This window comes from Sus scrofa, chromosome 9, assembly GCF_054392235.1.
Source record: "Sus scrofa isolate SSC_HxYL_T2T_F1_AM1 chromosome 9, Sscrofa_HxYL_maternal_Yorkshire_Landrace_v2.0, whole genome shotgun sequence".
NCBI lineage: Eukaryota > Metazoa > Chordata > Mammalia > Artiodactyla > Suidae > Sus > Sus scrofa.
In genome coordinates, this window is record NC_139391.1 from 6,159,795 (window position 1) to 6,183,910 (window position 24,116).

Consider the following 24,116-nt stretch of genomic DNA (forward strand, 5'->3'; position numbering starts at 1 on the left):
GCGGCCCAAAGAAATAGCAAAAAAAAAAAGACAAAAAAAAAAAAAAAAAGAAATCAATGCAGTACTCCAACCCCTCCCCACGCCCACCCCAAGCCCTGGCACACTGGGCCCTATGTAAGGGGGGCAGAGTTAGGCCACAACGGTGTTGGAAGAATTATTCCAGAGAGGAGGCTGGGGCCAATGGTAGGTGGCCCCCACCTCTGCACCGTGTCTTCAGAGGAGTTCAAGTGTATAGGGATCATTCAGGGGAGGTTAAAAGAGCCTTGAGATTCCTGGGCAGTCAAAGAGGTAGCTGCTGGGGGGCGGGGGTGGGGGACAGCAAAAGAAAAGAGAAACAGCACAGGATTTGAAGTCTTCCCAGATCTAGGTTTAAATCACAGTTTGCCTCTAACCAGCCATGTGACCTTGGAAAAATTACTTAGCCAGGTTCATCAACTCTATATTATAACACCTACCTTCCAGTATTGATGGAAGGATTATATGAGAGACGGGACAGAAAGTGCTAAGGAGAGTGCCTGGCATGTACTCGGCACTCGATAAATGGCAGCTTTCAGCACTACTCCCGGGATTGACAGAAATATTAAATAATAGATGAGGAGGGCCCATTACGCTTTACAGCAAGTGCACAGCAGATGTCAGAAGAGAAGCCCACAGATTCTGCCCTAAAGGGGGTGAAACGTCACTTAGCAGGTGAGAGCGACCTGAAGGCCAGCCAAGCCCGGCCCCCTCCCCGAAGCCCCGGGCAGAGGAGCCAGCTGCCTCCTGACCTCGGCATGGCATGGCCGCTGAGCTGCAGCTTCCGGAAGGTCTCCTCGTACTGAGGCAGCTCCACGTACGTGATCAGCCACTGCACCACCTCATCCACGGTCCAGTTGTACACTGCGGGGAGAGACACACAAAGCCATGACTCCAGAAGGCAAGCCCTGCGTGCCCCTGCTGTCACAGTCACACCGACTACGACGCCTTCGCCACACGGCCATGTGCTTATTGGCTCCCTCTCCCAGAAAAGCCCAAGGATGACGGGAGCACGTACTGCACTTTCTGTTCGATGGACTTTTTCTCCTACTGTACCGGTAACTGCGATGATATAATCCTGAGCTGTAACGTTGTAACAACAAAATGATACTAACAGAAGCCATCATTTATACAGCACTTACCATATACCATGTACTGAGCTAAGCACCTCCCATATGTTAATGTTTTTATGATATTAATGCTCACTAATCCATGCAACCACAGGCGAAGGATATATTCCATTGTATCCCTATTTTACAGATGAAGAAACTGAGACACAAAAAAGTTATATAACTTCCCCAAAGGTATCCAGCCAAGAATCGGTAAAGCCAATATTTGGACTCAGGAAGTCTGGCTCCATAGCCCTTGCCCTAGCCATTATGTCACAAATATCATATATACAACTTTTTTTCTTTTTTTTTCTTTCTTTTTTTTTTTTTTTTTTTTTTTTGCCTTTTCTAGGGCTGCACTCTGAGGCATATGGAGGTTCCCAGACTAGGGGTCTAATCGGAGCTATAGCTGCCGGCCTTTGCCAGAGCCACAGCAACGCAGGATCCTTAACCCACTGAGTGAGGCCAGGGACCGAACCCGCAACCTCATGGTTCCTAGTTGGATTCGTTAACCACTGAGCAACATCAGGAACTCCCCACGTTTTTTAATTTATCCAAAGTGTATGTGTGTGTGTATTGCATACATACATAAACATCTTCCCTGACGCTGCCGGAAACTTGCACTCAGAGGCGAGTATGAGCCAAGAGATGAATCCAGACGAGTCAGAGCGTAGCTGTAGACAGCCCTGTTGCTTCATCTCTCAGTTTTGGGCAAAGAGTAAACTCCTCCCCCCTTTACCTGTTATGGCCACACCCGCGGCCTGTGGAAATTCCTCGGCCAGAGGCTGAATCCCAGCTGCAGCTGTGGCCTACGCCGCGGCGCCAGCAGGGCCGGTCCTTTCACCCACTGTGCCGGGTTGGGAATCAAACCCGCATCCCTGAGGCGACCCAAGCTGCTGCAGTCAGATTGTGAACCCGCCGCACCACGGTGGGAACTCCTAAATGTTCCCCTTTGGTCCCATCAGACTGAAGGATTTTCTGTCACAACAGGAGCCAGTTCTCACCGAAACAATGACGGAATGATCCGTCACCACCCGGCAAATCGCATCATTACCATCTGCGGCCCTCGCACCTCATCATCTTCTTCAGCACCGTGAGAACAGGACTTTCTTTTCTTTTTTTGGCTTTTTGCCTTTTCTAGGGCCGCTCCCGCGGCATGTGGAGGTTCCCAGACTAGGGGTCGAATCGGAGCTGTAGCCCCCCGCCTACACCACAGCCACAGCAACGCGGGATCCGAGCCACGTCTGCGACCTACACCACAGCTCACAGCAACATGGGATCCTTAACCCACTGAGCGAGGCCAGGGATCAAACCTGCAACCTCATGGTTCCTAGTCGGATTCATTAAACACTGCGCCACGACGGGAACTCCCGGGACTTTTTTTCTTAAACAGACAAGCATAAAAATAGTCCTTTAAAGTAATTTTAATATTCGTGTGGTGTTTAGGCACATAGATAGCAAACGTATCTCCGTACTCTGTCAAGGGTCAACGATAAAGACGTGATAAACGAGGAGCGTGTTCAAGCCGGGAAAGGGCAGAGGACATCACGGGGTGCTCCAGAAATCACGGTTTCACAGGAGCTTGAGCAGAGAAAGGTGGTGGGAGGGCTGAGTCCCTGCGGAACCCAAAGAGCCTGCGAGCAGCTGGGTTTCAGCCACACGCGGTCGTTTCCTGGATGCAAAGCATGCTTTGATTTGATGCATCAGCGTGGTTTTGTTTATGCTTATAAACACATCTTATATAGCAACCGGAATTCCATTTTGTGTTTGTACATATTTAAACACCATGATAATAAAAACAAGTTAGGTCAGCTTTACAGGTCCAAGATCAAGTATTTCCCTTAAAAGGAATTTGAACATTCCTCAAGTTTGAAAACTACTGCTGTGAGCCGCAAGATGCCAAAAAAGTTTTGAAGCAGAATGAAATGGTGAGACTTATTACCCGCCTCTCCTAAGACCCCTGTCCTTCCCTAGAACTGACCTCCATCGGAATGCTGCCTCATTTCCCCTGAACAGTCAGCTGCCCGGAAGTCAGGGACCATGACCTGCTGATTTCTGCTCATCCCTTTGTCTTTAAAACAGTGCTTTGTATGCAGTGGCATCCATCAGAATGTACTCAGAGAATAACTACCCCAACTGAGGAGTTCCAGACATGCTCTGAAAGTGGGGCTTTCAAACAGCAACCACCATCTGCCTAGACAAATACGCAGCTCAGGTGGAGGTTAACTTCTGCAATGCTTGACCCCTGAGGAGTGCCCCTCAAATCCTGGGTTGCTCCTGTCACTCTCACGTGAACTAGAGAAGGTGGAAGGCTGGGCCCTGTCCCTTCATCCTCCTGCCTCCCCCACAGAGGAGCCACCCACGGTACAAAGCAGACAGACGCTCATAAGACATCCTGGATGAAACAATGGAAGGCAAAAACGCTCTAGTCTCTCGATGTCCTCAGGAAGCTGCTGGAGCTCGGGAGGGAAGCCCCGAGGCCGAGAGAGTAGCTGCGGGGGCCCAGGAAAGGACCCAGAGAGGAGGGAGGAAGGTCCGTGCGCTCGGACCGCATCCCAGAAGACAGGGTCCCAGACGCCCGGGTGGAAGGTGCGTAGTCACTGCCTGCTTGCGTTTTTAATTTCCAGGCTAGAATACATCAGAGGGAAGAGAGAGATTAATTTCCGAAAGGTACGTTCAAATCCTAGGGCTTAGGAAAGGACGGATGAACTGGCACGAGGAAAGCAGAAGGGACGGGCCTGAAAATGACCACATCTCCCCACACATTACAGACACGAGCGCTTGCTGTGGTCTGGAGTATCAGGTAATGAAGGCCTGGCAGAGGGGCACGAGATGCAAGGCAGACGTGCAAGTGCCAGCCTGCAAAGCGCGGAGAGAACAACACGCTCCTGCCCTACTCTCGAGGGAGCCTGGCATCACCCAGCACGGCGAGTGGAGTGGAAAGGCCACGTCATGTCTCATTGCTCGAAAGGCCTGAGGCCAGCGGGTCACAAGGGCCTTTTGTCTGAAGGGAAGACGCCCTGACACAAGCCTGAGCATGGACCCTGGGCAGGCAGGAACTCTTCCAGCTGCACCTCCACTGTCGTGGGGGAGTCACTCTAGACTGGGCGTTCTCAGTCTCTGCACCACGGCGTTTTGGACAGGTTAATTCCTTGTTGCAGGGACTGTCTCATGCACTGTGGGACGTTTACCAATATCCCTGGCATCTCCCCACCAGATGCCAGCAGCATGCTGCCAGTCATGACAATCAAAAATATCTTCAGATACTTCCAAACGGTCCCCGGGGAACGAAACCATCGCTGGCTGAGAACGACTGCTCTGAACACTACGTTAAGTGAGGCTGAGGCCTATGAGGGGACCCAGTCTGGCACTTCAGTGAGGATGGACTCTGAACATAGTCAGTCCCTGCCTGGCTAGGCTAGAGGCAAAAGGACGATGAGCTCACATGTCAGGGCAAACCTCAAGGCAGGTGTTTCTGGGTTTTGTGCTCCATGTATCATTCTGTTACCTGGCAGATGCCCTACCTAGGTAAGGCCTGGCAGCACTGGCGTTGCCCACTCAGAGGCACTGCAGTCTGAACAAAGTAAGCCAGGATAAGGGGCATCCTTGTCAGACGGCAACCCTGTGTTCCAGCACGAAGCTCTCACTCCAGAGTCAAGGTGAGATATCAGGGCCCCCTTGTCCCTAAGTACTTAAAAGTTAAAGTCTTGTTCTGCTTCCTCATTCCAAAAGAGAAAACAGGCAGAATCCCCAGGCCAAAGCAGAGAAAAAGTAACAGGTACAGAGGGCTGTGGCTGTCAGTGAAAAGACACAGAATCTGGCCAGGAGAGCTTAGAAGAGACAGCGCCAACGGACTCACGTGACCAGATCCCAGGAGGACATTCAAGCAAGAGATAGTCTTTAAAGCCTTGATTCCCTCATCCCCTGAGCCTGTCCCTATAGCTCCCAGAGACATCAAAGACCACATCTCCGTGTTAAGACAACAAAAAGTATTACACAGGATTGGAGAAGGGCAACCCCTGGAGTCTTCTGCAACCAAGAGTCCTTTACAAGAAAAATGCACAAGGAGTTGCCACTGTGGCACAATGGGATCAGCTGTGTCTCTAAAGCACCAGGTTGCAGGTTCAATCCCTGGCCTGGCACAGTGGGTTAAAGGAGCTGGCATTGCTGGCTACTGCGGCATAGGTCGCAGCTATGGCTGGGATCTAATCCCTGGCCTGGGAACTCCATGTGCCATGAGGCGGGAGGAGAGGAGAAGGGAGGGGAGAGGAGGGAGGAAATGCACAAGTTGACTAACTTCATAGGCTCCAATCTTTTTAATGACATCATCTACCTGTAAAAGAAATCAGAGCACATATTGCCAATATACAAGCACCTATTTATAAATTAGACCTCTGTACTGATATTAGGAATATTGTAAAACATACATAAACATTAAAGAATGAGACAAAAATAAATGCAATATAAATACAAGTTACTATATTTTCTTGTGGCACTCCAGGGGATTGTCTTGTGCAGTTGGAAACCACTGGACTAAGAGTCCAGCTCAGCTCAACACAAATGAGCTGCTTTACCCTGCATGCTGCCTCCGTCATGGACCAGCTTGGGTAAATCACACAACCATTCTGATCCTCAACCTCCCCTTCTATAAAATACTCACCCAGTTATTCAAAACATTCATGGTACACGACTTTGGGCCAGGCGCTGGGGACAAGACAGAGATCCTATAGCCACGTTGCTAACAATCTAGCAACACCTCTCTCAAGAGTTGTGGAATTAAATGAGTCCATATATTTGAAAATGCTTAGGATTTAATACAACCTCAGTAGTAACTGTTTCTTTATATGAGGTAGATGTTGAGGACTGGTCAGAATCTGGGTGGACAGAGATTTCCAGCAACGAAAGAAGCATGAGCAATTCAGAGAGCTGGAATGTGTGGGGCCTTTTCAGTGAACTCTGACTCCAGATTGTCCAGAGTCCAAGGGTTACACATAGGGACAAGCAGAGTGAGGCCATGCTGAGGCCAAATGATAAAAGCCCTTGAAAGCAGGTGGCCTGAAATTCCAACATCATTGAGCACCTACTACTTGCCAGGCCACCACTCTAAAAACTAGGAATAGAGGAGTTCCCTGGAGGCCTGGTGGGTAAAGGATCAGGCGTTGTCACTGCTATGGCTCAGGTCACTGCCGTGGTGCAGCTGTAATCCCTGGCTCAAGAACTTTTGCGTGCCACAGGGGTGGCCAGAAAAAAAAAAAAATTAAAATCTAGGAATATAACAGTACACAAAACAGTCACAGATCCCTGGTGCCTATATTCTGGTAGAGGGAGACAAATGAAAACTCTCTAACAAATAATTATCCGTTGGGTAGTAATAAATACCGGAAGAAAAATAAAGCAGGGTAAGGGGATAAAGAATAGTGCTACGTCAGATCAGATCAGGGAAGGCCTCTCTGACGAGGTAACATCTGCCGAGAAAATGAGGACATGAGCCACGTGGATACTTGGGCGATGGAACATTAGGTGTGACTGCCTAGCACATGAGCTGCAGCGGTGCTTCCCGGGATCGGCTAGAACAGATGCCTGGCCTTGGCCATTTCTTTTTCTTGTCAGAGAAAGAATAAGCAGTTAAGAAGTAGGCTCCTGAATCAGTATGTCCCTCCCCTAATGGTGGTGCCTCCAGATAATGCCCTCACTTTTGTCGTTTCAAACTTGCATCCCAAAAGACCTACGTCTGGCCGAAAGGTTACCAGTACCTTCTCTGTCTCTTTCATGCATCTGTCAGTAAGCTGGTCACACAGTCAGCCTTTGGTCAGACAGAGTCCAGTGGTTAAGAATCTGGACTTGGGAACCAAGTGCCTTGGCTTGAGTTCAAGACCTGCCACTTACTGGACGTAAGACCGTGGACAAGGTACTTAACCTTCTGTGCCCCGTTCTGTCACCTATGAAATGATGAGAGGCGGGTTCTCACATCACAAGAGTGCAGTGAAAAGAGGACAAGCTCCCAGCACCCAGGAAGTGCTAAGCAAACATTAGCTGCTATTGCTTTCGCCATTCATTCCTTCGCTAAGCTCTCACGGGCTTCTAGCCTAGCAGATCCTTGACTCGTTTCTAGATACCCAGCTCAATCTGGATGACCTCCAGCACCAAGGCTCTCTTCTGGAGAGGAGACAGGGAGTTAAACACGAGCCACGCCGTGTGACAAGGGCTAGGTAAGAGGGATGTACGGCGACACGGAGTGACGGACTGCCGGAGTGAGTCAGAAAAGCCATCAAGAAGCCTAGCCTCTTATCTGGCAACTCTGGACAGAGAACACTCCAAGACACCGACAGTCTTACCAAAGCAGCACTCCCCAAGGACAGTTTGCAGCTGAGGCCTGTGGTTTGTTTCTCTGAGTGGTTTCCTTCCGGCTCTCAGCAGCAGTTTGTCATCTGACCTAGAGGGCGGCAGACACCATGCCAGTGTGCCAACACGGCATCAATACCAAGCTCTAAGCTGTCACTGCAAAAAAGAATCTGGCCGTTTCACCCAGGCCCCACGAGACAGGCCCACTAGGCTATCTGGCAACAAAACAGGTCAGCCAGAGCCCGAAAGGACATACAGTGAAGACCACCTGTAAAGCAGAGACCAGGTTAGAGAAAGACTAGCAGCGTGGCTGCAGAGGAGCCGGGCAACTTGGAGTTTGGAATGTTGACTGAGCCAAACAACTTCCATAACACACACAATGGCAGACTCAAGGACAAACTCTTGTCTTCCGCATCCCTGTTCTGGGCCAGGTCCTGTGCCTTAACGTATAGAATCAGGAAGTTCCGCTGTGGCACAGTGGGTTAAGGGTCTGGCATTGCTGCAGCTGTGGCACAGGTGGCAACTCCTGTGCAGGTTCGATCCCTGGTCTGGGGACTTCCACACGCTGTGTGTGCAGCCAAAAAGAAAAAAAAAAAAAAAAGATAGAATCATATAAGATAACGCCCTTGAGCAGTCTGTCGGGGAAATAAAAAGGCGAGGGAACAGACAGTTGCAATTCGTGTCTAGGTGCTGTGATGAGATAAATACAAAGAGGCTAGAGGAACAGAGAACGCACTAACCCAGCCTGTGGTTTTTCAGGGAAGATTTCCTAAAGAAAGAGATATTTAAATTGAGTCTTAATATCAAGTAGGATTTAACCAGATCAACAAAGAAGGAAGGAACAGGGAACAGTATGTGTGAGAGCATCAAAGGATGGAAGAGAACGGCAAGTGGATATCCTAGTAACTGCAGGTGAACCAGTGCAGCTACAGAGAAAGGGCCATGGAAAAGATAATAAAAACTCACAGAGGAGCTCCCATCGCGGCGCAGCAGAAACAAATCCGACTAGGAACCATGAGGCTGCAGGTTCCATCCCTGGCCTCGCTCAGTGGATTAAGGATCCGGCGTTGCCGTGAGCTGTGGTGTAGGTCAAAGACAAAGCTCGGATCTGGCGCTGCTGTGGCTGTGGTGTAGGCTGGCGGCTACAGCTCTGATTCGACCCCTAGCCTAGGAACTTCCATATGCCGCAGGTGCGGCTCTAAAAAAGCAAAATAAAATAAAATAAAATAAAAGACCCATAGAAAATATGAAAACAAGTGGAGCACAGAAATAAGCACGAGCCTGGTATGCAAAAGGACTCTAGCACAATGCCTTGTATATAGAAGGAATTCGGTTAATTTTGTTTCAAATGCAGGCATGTTTACACTAATTGGAGGAGAAAAACAGTAACTTTGGGGGCCGATGCTACAGAGGTGAGTAAGGAACAAGAGCATCCAAATATGAGGAAACTCTCAGAATATAAAAGAAAGCCAGATTTTCATTTACATGCACATACTGATTTTTCTTCCTGAGGTAATTCATTTTGAGATAACAAATGGACATTTAATTCAGTGCATCTAACACCACATAGATAAACATGAAAAAAACAATGGCATTTTCTACAATAATTTCTTTCATCAACAACAATGAAGCTTTCAATACTTTATTTTGATGATTTTTCAAATGAGAGGGCAGTTGCAGCAAGGAGGTTGATTCTGTTACAAGTTAATCACTGAAGGGATGTTGCCTATAACCTTAAATTATACATAACGGCCCATCTCTGGGGACCCTGCTCCCCAAGGAATGAGCATTTAGCTAAAATACCTTTGTTTAGCTCACAGGAAATATCCTGACCACCTGTCAAGGGCTGCAGGTGGGAAGAAATTACCGCATCCCCTTCGGGGGCTGTACTGGGGCCAGGACACGACTGACGGTTAACCCCCACCCCCCTTTGGTATACGAGCAGACTGAATCCAACTCGGGCAAAATGGTTTTTTGGGACAGGGGTCCACCACCTTCTCAGTCTGCTGGCTTTCTGAATAAAGTCGCTATTCCTTTGCCCCAACAAATAGTCTCTCAATTCATTGCCTTGCTGTGTGGTGAGCAGTACTTGCTTGGACTCAGTCACAGCTATGACGTCAACTAAATGCTAGTTCTACACGAGTTAAGTGTTGCCTGACCAACAGAAAAGTCACTATCTTTTCAAAATAATATATGGTTACATATGATTACAGAGGAATTTACCTGTGATATTTTTAGTAATATCTTCATTTCTCTAGGTTCCATTTAATAATAACTCTTCCATCCCGAAATTTAGTGTCCTAGATAACCGTTTCATTATTATAAAAAAAAATGGGGGAGGTCTCATCATGGCGCAGCGGAAAGGAATCCGACCAGAAACTATGAGGTTGCGGGTTTGATCCCTGGCATTGCTCAGTGGGTTAAGGATCCGGCATTGCTATGAGCTGTGGTATAATCACAGACACAGCTCAGATCTGGTATAGGCTGGCAGCAAGAGCTCCAATTAGACCCATAGCCTGGGAACCTCAAATTCCATGGGTGTGGCCCTAAAAAGACAAAAGACAAAAAAGTAAAAATTTTAAAAAAAAGTTAAAAAATGGCGACCCACTAAAAATGTAAGCAGAGACCTGGTCAGATTTATTTTAGAAAGATCTCTCTGGGACCACCTGAGGGACAAACTGCGGTAGAGCTAGACTAGGCTAAGAAGCAAAGTATGAAAGCATTCAAGCAAAGCAAACGATGATTAAGCTGCTGGAGTTCCCATTGTGGCTCAGAGGAAATGAATCTGACTAGTATCCATGAGGATGCAAGTTCGATCCCTGGCCTCACTCAGTGGGTTAAGGATCCAGCGTTGCCGTGAGCTGTGGCTCAGATTTCAAGTTGCTGTAGCTGTAGTGTAGGCCAGCAGCTGCAGTTCTGAGTTGACTCCTAGACTGGGAACTTCCATATGCCACAGGTGCAGCTCTAAAAAAAATAAAAGTTAAAAAAAAATTTTTAAAGATGATTAAGCTGAGACTTCTGATTCAGGCCAAGATGAAGTAAATAGGATGGAATTTACCCTCCCTCCTGAAACAACTTAAAAAAAAAGTAAAGACAGGAGTTCCCATGGTAGTGCAGCAGTAATGAACTCAACTAATATCCATGAAGACACAGGTTAAATCCCTGCTCTTGCTCAGTGGGTTAAGGATCTGGCAATGCTGTGAGCTGTGGTGTGCATCACAGACACGGCTCAGATCTGGTGTTGCTGTAGCTGTGCCTGCAGCCAGTATCTATAGCTCCGATTTGACCCCTAGCCTGGGAACCTCCATACGCTGCGGCTGCAGCCTTAAAAAGACAAAAAGACAAAAAAAAAAAAAAAAAAAAAAAGACAAAACGTATGAAATAACAGTTTTTAAGACACTAGACATCAGTCTACAATGGACAGGTCCTTGGGAGACGGTAAACAAATGACACGAATCATACAATTGCCCCAGCTTACGGCTGTGAGAAAATTCCCAGGCCACTGTGCAGAGAGTGAACACTAAGGCTGGGAGGGCAGAAATGGAAATACACTATTGGAAGGGTCTCATACTACATGCGACAAGGTATAACAATATCTCTTAGAAATAGACTGTGGTAAGCTTTATATCCTAAAGCCACCACTAAATGAACAAAACAAAAAGTTTAGGAAACAAAGATGATAAAATAGACTCATAAAAATACTCACTAATCCAAAAGAAGACATAGAAAGAGTAAAAAAGAACAAATAGGGAAAACAAAAACCAATAGCAAGGTAATGGACTAAAATCTAACCATGTTAATAAACGTGTTAAATGTTAATGGTCTAAACAACCCAATTAAAAGGCAGAGATTGTCAGATTGCAAAAAATCAGGCCCAACCATAGGCTATCTGTAAGAAATGCACCTTAAATAGAAAAACACAAATAAGTTAAAAATAAATCGATGCAAAAAGATACACCAAACTAGCAATTCTCAAAAGAAAGCTATAGTAATATCAAAATAGATTTCAGAGCAAAGAATTTGACTAGGGATATAGAAGGTCATTCCATAATAATGAGGAGGTCAGTTAATCAAGAAGACACAATAATCCTAAATCTGTATGTACCTAGCTAACAGACTTTCAAAAGACATGAAGCAAAAATTCACAGAATTAACTGCAAGGATACATAGGCAAATCCACAATTATACTTGGAAACTGAAACACTCCTCTCTCATTAACGACATAACAAGGAGGAAGAAAAGCAGCACAGACACAGTAGACGTGAACAATCATCAACCAGCATAACCTGACTGACATTTATTTTTTTGTCTTTTTTTCTTTAGGGCCACACCCAAGGCATACGTAAGTTCCCAGGCTAGGGGTTGAATCAGAGCTGTAGCTGCTGGCCTGCACCAGAGTCACAGCGACGCCAGATCCTTAACCCACTGAGCAAGGCCAGGGATGGAACCTGAGTCCTCATGAATACTAGGAGGGTTCATTACCGCTGAGCCACCATGGGAACTCCCTGACTGACATTTACATAACACTTTGCTTAAGAAAAGCCAAGGGTGGAGTTCCCGTGGTGGCTCAGCGGTTAACAAACTGGACCAGCATCCATGAGGATGCAGGTTCAATCCCTGGCCTCGCTCAGTGGGTTAAGGATCCAGTGTTGCCTTAAGCTGTGGTGGAAGTGACAGACACAGCTTGGATCCCAGCATAGCTGTGGCTATGGTGTAGGCCAACAGCTACAGCTCCGATTGGGCCCCTAGCCTGGGAACCTCCATATGCTGTGGGTGTGGCCCTAAAAAGACAAACAGAAAAAGAAAAGCCAAGGGCATATGGAACATTTACCAAGATAGATCATATTCAAGTATGCTTTAAAAAAAAGTCTAAAATATTTTAATGGATTCAAGCCATACAAAGCATGTCCTCAGACCACAATGAAAAATATAAGTGTAAATAATAACAGAAAAAAGGAGTTCCCGTCGTGGAGCAGTGGAAATGAAATCCACTAGGAACCATGAGGTTGCAGGTTCAATCCCTGGCCTCGCTCAATGGGTTAAGGATCCAGCGTTGCCATGAGCTGTGGTGTAGGTCACAGATGCGGCTCGAATGTGGCATCGGCTGTGGCTGTGGTGCAGGCCGGCGGCTATAGCTCCGATTCAGCCCCTAGCCTGGGAAACTCCATATGCCGAGAGTGCGGCCCCAAAAAGCAAACAAACAAACAAACAAAACAGAAAAACTTCTGAAAAATCCCCCAATATTTGGAAATTAAACAACCTGCTTCTCAATTATTCATGAATCAAAGACGACAACAAAGAGGAAATAGAAAATATTTTAAGTTGAATGAAAATAAAAATAAAACATATCATCTAACATCGTGAAGAACCAATACGAAAATATAAGACAGATTTCAGAGGTATGCATTTCTAGGGCAAAAATAATCCCTCAAGTTGGAACACAGTTAGGGATGCTAAGTTATTAAAGACTATATCAGACCGGAAAAAAAAAAAAAAAAGGTGAGAATAAGCATTTACCAGCAGTTATGTTTTCCTTTTAGACATTTTCACTCTGTCTATGTCACCAATAAGTCAGCTGGAAAAAAGCAAAAAACCACAACTTGCTAGAATTTTTGAAATGCTGATAAAGCAGGGCTTAGGGGAAACTCACAGCATTATTATTAGTACTGAAGGCATTACAGCATCGTATATTAGGGGGAAAAAAGGTCTCAAATCAATGGCCTGCGCTGCCACCTTCACAAATTAGAAAAGAAGAGCAAATCAAACCCTAACTAAGCAGCAGAAAGGAAGCAATTACAAGGTAAGGCCAATGAAACAGGTAACAGGAGAGAAAATCCTTGAAACAAAATACTGGTTCTTTGAGAAGATCAATAAAATTAATAAAATCTAACAAGACTGTTTAGCGGAAAAAAAAAGAAAGAAAGCACGAGAGAAGATACAAATTACCAACATCAGAAATGAGACATGATTACAGGTTTAAGACATATTAAAAGAATAATAAGGGAATGTTATGAGCAAATGTATGCCAGTAAATTTGAAAATTTAATGAAATGGAAAAATTCCCAAAGACACAAACTACAAAAGTTCACTGAAGGCACAGGAAAGAAAACACTGTAGTTTAAGAAAAACCTTCCCACCGGTCAAAAGCCAGACTCAAATGGCTGTATTGGTGAATTCTACCAAAGCATCAAGGGAAAATATATCTATGAAGTCATATGAAAAACTGAAGAATACTTTCCAACTATTTTATGAGGCCAGCATTATCCTGATACCAAAAACAAAGGTATTACAAGAAAAGAAAATAACAAACCAGTATCCCTCACTAACAAAGGTGCCCAATGTCTGAAACGAAATCTTAGCAAGTAGAAAATATACCAACCAAACTAGTGGTTACCAAAGGGACACGGGAAGGAGACAGGGGAAATTTGGGAAATGGTAATAAGAGATACAAAGTCCACTGTATAAAATATACAAGCGTAAATCAACTGTAATTTTTTTTAATGTTAAAAGAAAGGAAAAAATAGATATGCAACAAGGATACACTGTGTAGCACAGGAAATTATAGCCACTCCCTTGCAATAACTTTTCATGGAGTATAATCTATAAAAAGTGGTGAATCATTATGCTGGACACCTGAAACTAATACAATACTGTAAAGCAACTACACTTCAATAAAAAGTTTTAAATAAAAATAAAAATACATTTTTTAGCAAATAACATCCGCAGAGGAAGAGGACGACCAAGTGGAGTTTCTCTCAGAATGCAGAGTTCATTTAACACTGAAAAATCGGTCAATAGAATTATTTTAGCAAACCAAAACAGAAAAACTAAGCAACATTTCAATAGACACAGAAAACATTTGATAAAATCCAACATCCGTTCCTGACCCAAGCTCCTAGCAAACTAGGAATAGAGGGTAGTTTCCTTGATCTGACAAAGAGGTTTTACAAAAACCCACAGCTAAAGTTTAATGGTGAAAGACGAAATGTTTTCCCTCTAATATCAGAGACAAGACAAAGATGTCTGTCCTTTACCACTTCTCCTCAACACTGTGTTGCAGATAAGAACTAGGACAATAGGACATGAAAAAGATTTTTTTTCTGTCTTTTTTAGACCCACATCCACGGCACATGGAGGTTCCCAGGCGAGGGGTTGAGGCAGAGCTACAGTTACTGGCCTAGGCCACAGCCACAGAAATGCCAGATCCTTAATCCACCGAGCAAGGCCAGGGATTGAACCTGCATCCTCATGGATACCAGTTAGATTCGTTTCACTGAGCCATGACAGAAGCTTCCAAAAAAAGATTTTTAAAAGGCATCTAGGAGCTCCCACTGTGATACAACGGCTGACTGCAACGGCTCAGGTTGCTATGGAGGCACAAGTTCGTTTCTTGGCCTAGTGCAGTAGGTTAAGGATCTGGCTTTGCCACAGCTGCAGTATAGGCTGAAGCTGCAGCTCAGATTTGATTCCTGGCCCAGGAACTTCCATATGCCATGGATGCAGGCAAAAAACAAAAAAAAAAATTTAAATGTAAAAAATAAAATAAAAAGGCATCTAGGTTAGAAAGGAAAAAGTTAAACTTTCTTTACTAGCACACGATGGTCTGATCTGAAAATCCGATGGTATCCTACTAACAAGCGAGATTAGCAAGGTTGTAGAATACAAGACAATATGTAAAAATCGATCATATTTCTATATAAAACAACAATTAGGAAGTAATTTTTTAAAAACCACTTAATAGTAACAGTACACTTTACCACAATTTAAGAAATACTATTTCCAATAGCATCAATACCTGTGAAATACTTAGAGATAAACGTGATAAAGATATGAAAGACCTATACACGGAAAACTACAAGGGGTGCCCTGGTGGTCTAGAGGGCTAAGGACCCAGTGCTGTCACTGCTGCGGCAAGAGTTCAATCCCTGGCCTGGGAACTTTTGCACACCTCGAGCATGGCCGAAAAACAAAGCACACCAAAACACCCCCCAACACTCCAAAAAACATTCCTGAGAGAAAGTGTATCTCCTAAACACATGGAGCAACACACCTTGTCCATAGGTCAGAAAATGAAATATTGTTAAGAGGTCAGTGCCCTCAAACTGATCTACAAATCTGATGCAATCGAAGTCAACATCCCAGGAGGTTTTTTTAAATAAAAATTCACTAGGTGACTAAAGGACAAACAGCCAAAACAACTTTGGGAAATGAAAAACAAAGTTAGCGAAGGTTCCTGTGTACTGGTGAGCACTCTGGACTCCGAAAAACAAAGTTCGATGGCTAACTCCACTGACTGAAAAAGAATCAGAAGACTACTGCACCCCAAACAGCGTGGTATAGACGTAAAGACAGGCAAACAGATCAGTAGATCCTAACACAAAGTCCATAAATAAACCCGCATTTATATGGACAAATCATTTTTTTATTATTTTTAAATTTTTTTTGTCTTTTTGCCATTTCTTGGGCTGCTCCCGCAGCATATGGAGGTTCCCAGGCTAGGGGGTGAATCGGAGCTGTAGCCGCCGGCCTGCACCAGAGCCACAGCAACGCCAGATCCGAGCTGCATCTGCAACCTACACCACAGCTCACGGCAACGCTGGATCCTTAACCCACTGAGCAAGGCCAGGGATCGAACCTGCAACCTCATGGTTCCTAGTCGGACTTGTTAACCACTGCACCACAACGGGAACTCCTGGACAAATCATTTGTGACAAAAGGTGCAAAGCAGTGCAGTGGAGAAGACGGGATTTTCAACAAATGGTTCTAGAACAACTGGGACATCCGTAAGCACGAAAAGGACAAAAATCCACGTCTAACACCATAGAAAAAAATGAATACAGCAGTTCCCATTGTGGCGCAGTGGAAACGAATCTGACTAGTCTCCATGAAGATGCAGGTTCGATCCCTGGCCTTTCTCAGGGAGTCAGGGATCTGGTGTTGCTGTGGCTGTGGTGTAGGCTGGCAACTATAGCTCGGATTCGACCCCTCGCCTGGGAATTTCCCTATGCCGCAGGTTGGCCCCCCAAAAAAAGCCAAAAAGAAAAATTAATAAAAAACACATAATAGGCTAAAATGTAAAACCTAAGACTACACAACTCTAGAAGGAAATACAGAAGAAAATGTGTAAGCTAGGGTTAGGCAAAGATTTCTTATAAATGACACCAAAAGCATGATCCACAAAAGAACAAATTGATAAAGTGGACTTCAGAAAAATTAAAACATTCTGTTCTTTAAAAGACACTGTTGGAATTCTCTAACAGTGCAGTGGGTTAAGGAGCCAGCATCACCATTGCAGCGGCTTGGGTTGCTGCTCTGGAGTGGATTTAATCCTTGGCCCAGGAATTTCCACATGCCACAGGTGTGGCCAAAAATAAAAATAAAAAGATATTGTTGGAGTTCCCATCATAGCTCAGCGGAAATGAATCTGATTGGCATCCATGAGGACGCAGGTTTGATCTCTGGCCTCACTCAGTGGGTTAAGGATACGGTATCGCGGTGAGCTGTGGTATAGGTCGCAGACGCAGCTCGGATCTGGTGTTGCTGTGGCTGTGACGTAGGCTGGCAGCTACAGCTCCGATTCGACCCCGAGCCTGGGAACTTTCATATGCCACAGGTGCAGCCCCAAAAAGGCAAAAAAAGAGAGAGAGAGACATTGTTAAGAGGATAAGACAAGCCATAGATTAAGAGAAAAAATCTTTGTAAAGCATACATCTTATAAAAGATTTATACCCAGAATATATAAAGAACTCTCAAAACTCAACAATAAGAAAGAAAACAACCCAATTAAAAAATGGACACAAGAGGTGGGGAGTTCCTGTCATAGCGCAGCGGAAACGAATCCGACCAGGAACCATGAGGTTGTGGGTTCAATCCCTGGCCTCGCTCATGGGTTAAGGATCTGGCATTGCCATGAGCTGTGGTGTAGGTCGCAGACCTGGCTCAGATCTGGCATTGCTGTGGCTGTGGTGTAGGCCGGCAGCTGTAGCTCTGACTGGACCCCTGGCCTGGGAACCTCCATATGCCACGGGTGCAGCCCTAAAGAGACAAAAGACAAAAAAAAAAAAAAAAAAAAAATAGACATAAGAGGAGTTCTCTTGTGGCACAGTGGGTTAAGGATCCAGAGTTGTCACTGCAGCACTTGGGTCACTGCTGTTGTGCAGGTTCAATTCCTGGCCTGGGAACTTCCACATGTCACAGGTGTGGCCAAAAAAAAAAACAAAACAAAAGACAGACATAAGATTTGGACAGATAATCCACCAAAGAAGATACATGAATACAACTTAAACACATGAAAAGATGCCCAACATCATTCGTCATCGGGTAAATGTGAAATAAAACCACGCCACACTATTAGAAGGGCTAATGTTTAAAGACAGATGATACCAAGTTCTGGTAAGGATGTGGAGGAACAGAGAGTCTCATGGGCACGTAAAATTGATACAACTACTTTGAAGACATACTGACAGTTTGGTTTTTTCTATTACAGTTGATTTACACAGTTCTGTGAATTTCTGCTGTGTGGCAAAGTGCCACTGAACTCACGTGCTCACGGATACCAGTCAGGTTTCTTACCACTGAGTCACAACAGGAACTCCCAAAGTAATTTTTAAATAACTAGGAGAACAGATTAAACAGGTATCTCACTGGGTTTCTCTTGTTGTTGTTTATATTTTAAGGGAAGTCAACTCTTTTATACTCATCTAACTTTTGGGGTTTTTTTGTTGTTGTTGTTGTTGCACCCATGACATGCAGAAGTTCCTGGGCCAGGGAGCGAACCCACACCATAGCAGTGACCCAAGCCACAGCAGTGACACTGGATCTTTAACTGCTAAGCCACCAAACTGATCTGATTTTTGAAATGGTTTAGACCCCCTGTGTTATGTCAACAAAGAGGCCAGTTCTGCTGAGTTTTCTTTGTAAACTCCTCCTGGTTCTCCAGTACTGCTCTGCTGCTCCTGTGAAAATTCCTGTCCCACGAAAAACAGCACAGACAGAATAGGAGATCTGTCAGCTTATATCATTATTTCTGAGAGCCTAGTAGAAAACAAACATTTTCTCAAGACAACGTTCAGAATAACACTATAATATCAGGTTCTTTTGCTTTCAGCTGGAATCATATGCTTCAGTCAGAATCAAAATTAATAAAGGGGGCTTTTATGCAACTAGAGACTCTTATCCTGAGTGAAGTAAGTCAGAAAGAGAAAGACAAATACCATATGATATCACCTATCTCTGGAACCTAATATAAGGCCCAAATGAACCTCTCCACAGAAAAGAAACTCATGGACGCGGAGGACAGACTTGTTGCCGAGGGGGAGGGGGAGGGAGTGGGATGGCCTGGGAGCTTGGGGTTCATGGGTGCAAACTATTTGGAGTGGATAAGCAACGAGATCCTGATGTGTAGCACTGGGACGTCTATCTAGTCACCTGCGATGGAGCATGATAATGTGAGAAGAAGAATGTATACATGTAGGTGTGACTGGGCCACTGTGCTGTATAGCAGAAAACTGACAGAGCACTGTAAACCAGCTGTAATGGAAAAAACAACAACAAAATTTAAATAAATAAATTTCACATCCAGGGAAGCTGAGAAGAAACAGTAATGACGTCCTTTTGTTAGAAGAATGGAAGCCATCCTCTAGAAGGGACTCCCCTAGTGCCTCCCACCACCCCTTCCTGCAAAGGCCACTGTTTCTATTTCCACTGATTCAGATATGCAAACAACAATTCTACTTCTCGGCGATTCTACAAAATTTACCTGGCATGTCTTCCTTTAAAGAACTGCCACCCCCCATCTACACACTCTGTCTCACTGTCACTACCCTATGTAAGCCTGTGATCCAAACTGTGGTGGTCTGATTCTCCCTCCACGATGTTTGGCACCTGAGCAAAGACACTGAGACATGAAAACCGAATGTGGCTGAGACGTCTGAGAGTAACGAGCTCGAAGAGGCCAATCCCCAGTTTCCGCTGCTGGGACCTCTGGAGTTGTCCTTGTTCTCGACTCTTTCTCAGCCCTGCGAGTTCAGCTATTCCTTCCTTAATCACTCAGTTCTGTATAATAAAGAATTTGGCTGGTTTTTGTCTTCAGGTCAGTTCCCTGGTGATAGAAGAATCATGATTATTCGTGGTGGGACCCTTGAATCACACGAGTTCACGCTAATGAGATGACTCTGGATGGGGGCTGGTCACCAGAAAGCCCAGCTAGGTGACGAAAGGACGGGGGCTTTGAGCCAGGTCGTATCAGCCCAACCTTTGGGGAAGAAGAGGGGGCTGGCCATCGAGTTCAATCATGGGGTCAATCAATCAGGACTAAGTTATAGGAAATCCAATAAAAACGAGGCTGGACAATGACGCTTGGTTGAGCTTCGTGTTTGCACTGAAGACTGATGTGCCAGGAGGGTGATACGTCCTGACTCCATGGGGAGAAGACACAGAAGCTCCGCATTTAGGACCCTACAGGACCTTGCCACGTAGGTGTCTTCTCTGGCTGGTCCTAATTTTTACCCTTTATAATAAAATTGTGATCACAGGCATAGCACTTCCCTGAATTCTTAGACTCATAAATGTAATTTACCAAAGCAAATTACTAAACCTGAGGGACTTGTGGGAACCCCTGATCTTGTAGCCAGTTGCTCAGAGCACAGGTTGAGCACCCAAAGCTCAAGGCCAGTTTGTAGCCTGAAGTGAGAGTGGCCTTGTTGGGTACTGTGCCCTCTTCTTATGAAGTCTCCACTAACCCTGGATAGTTAGTGACAGAACTGCATTATATTATTTCACGTAATCACTCTCTCTGCCTCATCTTCTTCCTCTGTAAATGGAAATTATCATAGTATTTATACGTCATAAGATTTTTATGAGAAATAAATGACTTAATACATGTAAAGCCCTCAGAGCACTGCTTAGCATATACTAAATAGGATATAAGTATTAGAGCAGTTTTTAGTTGTTGTTGTTTTTATTATTAAATTCCACGTCTGGCTAATGTAGAGATTATCAGGCTTTTCGGCTTAAATCTAAATAACACAGAGGAAAGACTGGCTCCAACATTAGGCAGGAAAAGTTCACAACACCCATCACATGGATGGTACTGACATGAGTCAGCTCACGTTCTGAATACAAACAACCCCTGCTGATCGCTACATCATCCAGCAAAATCCAGGCCAGCAGTGTGAGCCAGTGCCAGAGTGGTGCGTGCCTTCCGCAGCTCTGCAAATCATCACTCCAGAAAGATTAGGGGCCTCCCTTGTAATAATGAAGCAGATTCGGGGAGAAAGAGGACACCAGAAAAACTCTCCCTTTTAGTCTGTCAAACCATCAGGCACGACCCGTGGTGAGCAAACCCCAAAGGGGCACATGCATCACCTCCAGCGTAGCTAAGGGCTACATCACTGTGCGCTGAAATGTTCTCCTCTGCTCATCCCTAATGGACACTGACTCCGCAGAACTCGCTCCTATGCCTTCCATCTTCCTGTCATTTAGAACACGCTTGGAAGTATTCCAGTTCGTTGCTGAGTCCAAAAATAAAGTTCTTAAGCAGAAAATTGTCTCGAGCTGTTTTCTAACATCATGATTTAGTCCCTCAATTCCTGTCTTCTCCTGGTCACTTTCCCTTCCCGGCTACTGCTCTTTGGCCTTCAGAGAAGCCCAGGAATGCTCTCCCTGCCATCTTTCATTCTAAGTTCCTACTTATGACACCACTCTTAAAACCCAGGCGCCACGGCCTCAAGTTATTACAGAAAAAGAAGAAAACTAAAATAAAATGGTACCGTTGGAGGATTTTTCCTGGCACTGCTGGAATCATTCCGAAGATCATGTCTATGCTTGGTCTCCCAGACAGCCTGAGTGGCTCAGGAGCTATTAAACAGAAGTCCCTGCAGGGAACTCAGCTTCGAAAGATTTCCAGAAAGCAATCTGTAGAGCTGACTTATGCTTCTTCTAAATTGATAAAATAAGAGTTCCTGTCGTGGCGCAACAGAAACAAACCCGATTAGGAACCACGAGGTTGCAGATTCGATCCCCGGCGTTGCTGTGAGCGGTGGGGTAGGTCGCAGATGAGGCTCGGATCTGGCATTGCTGTGGCCGTGGTGTAGGCCAGCAGCTGCAGCTCTGATTCGACCCCTAACCTGGGAATTTCCATATGCCGTGGGTGCGGCTCAAAAAAGCAAAATAAAATAAAATAAAATAACTTGATAAAACAGAGTCCACAAGAAGCATCAGCCTGTCCATCCCAGAGCCAGGATTAGAATCCAGGTCTTCCTGTTCAAATCCATCTATAAATACAGAATGATATATTCTCCAGAACTAAAATTCTATTATCCTAGGTAAGAATTTAAACAAAAACAGAAACTGCCTCATTCCTCCTAAAACTGGTCTTCTCTGCCACCAGACTAGTGATTTCAACTAAGGTGGTACAAAAAGCAATGGCCTAGAGAGCAGAAGGCCCGGCTCCACTATGTGTTAAAGGCATGACAAAGAACAAGTAACTTTATATAAATCTAGGCCCGAGGTTCCTCATCTGAAAAGCCAGAGACCCTGAGGGTCACTTATGTTGAACACGTCTTAGCATTAAGACGTATCCTGAGAGACCCCAGGGGAGAGACTGCTTCAGTTTTTCTGAGTGTTGAAGGAAGCTCTAGCCGCTGCCACGAATGGAGAGGAGCCGAAAGCACTGCTCTTCTCTTCGCTGTCAAGTCTCACACAGTGAGACCTGCTCTTTCACTCGGAACTCTGAAGCAAATGCTCCAGAAGAAGAGGGGCGATCGAGGGACTCAGAGTTTGGCAGTTTTACAAATGGCAAAGGTCCAAAGAGCTCAAGTTTTCATTTAGTAAGTTCAAAATGAGTCGGCAAAGTGACGTGACTGCTGGAGGCACCGGTGTCTCACCAGAGCGCGTCAGCAGACGCACAGGGTCCAGAACTGAGAAGCGGACGGTCCTGCTCAGCCCTGCGCTCATCTGACCACACCTGGGGGTCTGCACCCAATTCTAGGAGCCATGACCCAAGACCCGAGAAAGACACGGACACGTGTCCACAGGCAGGAAACCAAGAGGAGGAGGAGGCTGGGGGAAAAGAAGTTTTCACCAAAGAACTAGAGCTACTTAACCTGGAAGAGAGACTCAGGAGAGAGCCCATCTGTACTTCAACTCAACCTCTGAACCACCTAGGACTCAGCAGAGCCAGGACCAAGAGGGGAGCTTCAGAAAAAAGGGCTGCCTCAAAAGTCCAGCCAGCTCCCTCTCTCTGGAGATGAAGCAACCAAAGGGATTCCTTTGGGGAGTCGGGGAGCTGGTGAGGAGGCGGGGCAGGGATAGGATGGCATCCAGCGAGAATGCCAATGGAGAACAACTCCAGCTCCGTCTGGAGCATCTTCTCCCAGTCCCAGCACAGTGACTCTGCCCAGCGTCTCATTCGGTCTCTGCAGAGTCTCTAGTCAGTGACTGTACGTAGATCCATTTTAGTAATTTGTTCTCTACCGAGCATCTTATACTCAGGTCCTTTAAAGGCCAAACTGCTACCCATCTTCTCTAAACCTCCCAGCAACTAGGATGGACAACCAGGCTGCCTGTTACCTTCTGAGGACTTCCATGCCTTCCACAGGTCCTCCACGCTGATGAGCTTATCCTCACCATGGAAGGTGCTGTGTTTCACTGTTGGGTCGTGGTAATTGAGGTCCTCCCTCAGGAACTGCAAGGGAAAAGCACACAAGTCACAAGAGATGCCTGGGAGCCAGCCCAAGTCTCCCCACAGGTCGTCTAGTCACCAGAGCCTGTCCCATCCGCCTGGCGCACAGGGCATCCCATCGTCCGTGCACCTTCTGCGCACTTATGTCCTACCCGCCAACTAGACTGTCTTTTTCCCTTTTTTTAGGTGCAGCATATGGAGGTTCCCAGGCTAGGGGTCGAATCAGAGATGCAGCTGCCAGCCTACGCCACAACCACAGCCATGCCATATCCGAGCCGCATCTTCTATCTACACTGCAGCTTGTGGCAACAGCAGATCCTTAACCCACTGAGTGAGGCTGGGGATCAAACCCACATCCCCAAGGGTACTAGTCAGGTTTGTTTCTGCTGCGCCACAACAGGAACGCCTAGACTGTCTTTTCTTCTTTGTTATGTTTCACTTGGGGAAAGGAAAAAAAAAAAAAACATGAATAAGAAGTTCCTTTGTCATATTCTTTTGGCTGCACCTGCAGGACACAGAAGTTCCCAAGGCCAACGATTGAACCCATGCCACAGTGGTGACCCAAGCCCACAGCAGTGACAATGCCAGATCCATAACCCACTGAGCCACCAGATAACTCCAATTTTTTAATTAGAGAAAAGGAAGGAAGAATGAACAACTTTTGAGCATTTATCTATACACCAAGCAGCATTCCAAGAACTTCAATTTTCTCACCTAATCTGAACAACCAATGAATTATCACACCTATTTTACAACTGAGAACAGCAATACTCTCAAAGAACACAATTGGCCCCCAAGTACTCAAAGCGTTAAGTTTAAAGAGATTAAATTACTTGCTGTGATGACTTTAAAATGTGCCCACAATTCCTTGACGATCCTCCCACACAAGTTGAATTCCCCTCCCCTTGAACACAGGCAACCATCAGTGACGCATCGAACAAAGAGAATGTGGCAGGGTGATGGCGGAT

General features: G+C 45.5%; 1 protein-coding gene across 20 annotated transcripts in view; it reads right to left on the reverse strand.

Moving 5' to 3' along the window:
- Positions 1 to 24,116, reverse strand: part of STIM1 (stromal interaction molecule 1) — a 201,322-nt gene that overhangs the window by 35,836 nt on the left and 141,370 nt on the right. For 19 of the 20 annotated variants that reach the window (XR_014814225.1, XM_021101954.2, XM_084974052.1 and 16 more), the window contains 2 exon segments: positions 23,037 to 23,151; positions 768 to 879 (listed from right to left, as the gene is read on the reverse strand). Coding sequence is in view for 18 of the 20 variants with exons in the window: in XM_021101954.2 (XP_020957613.1) it covers positions 768 to 879; positions 23,037 to 23,151 (227 nt within the window). In the remaining 2 variants the exon portion in view is untranslated. 20 annotated transcript variants of the gene reach the window in all.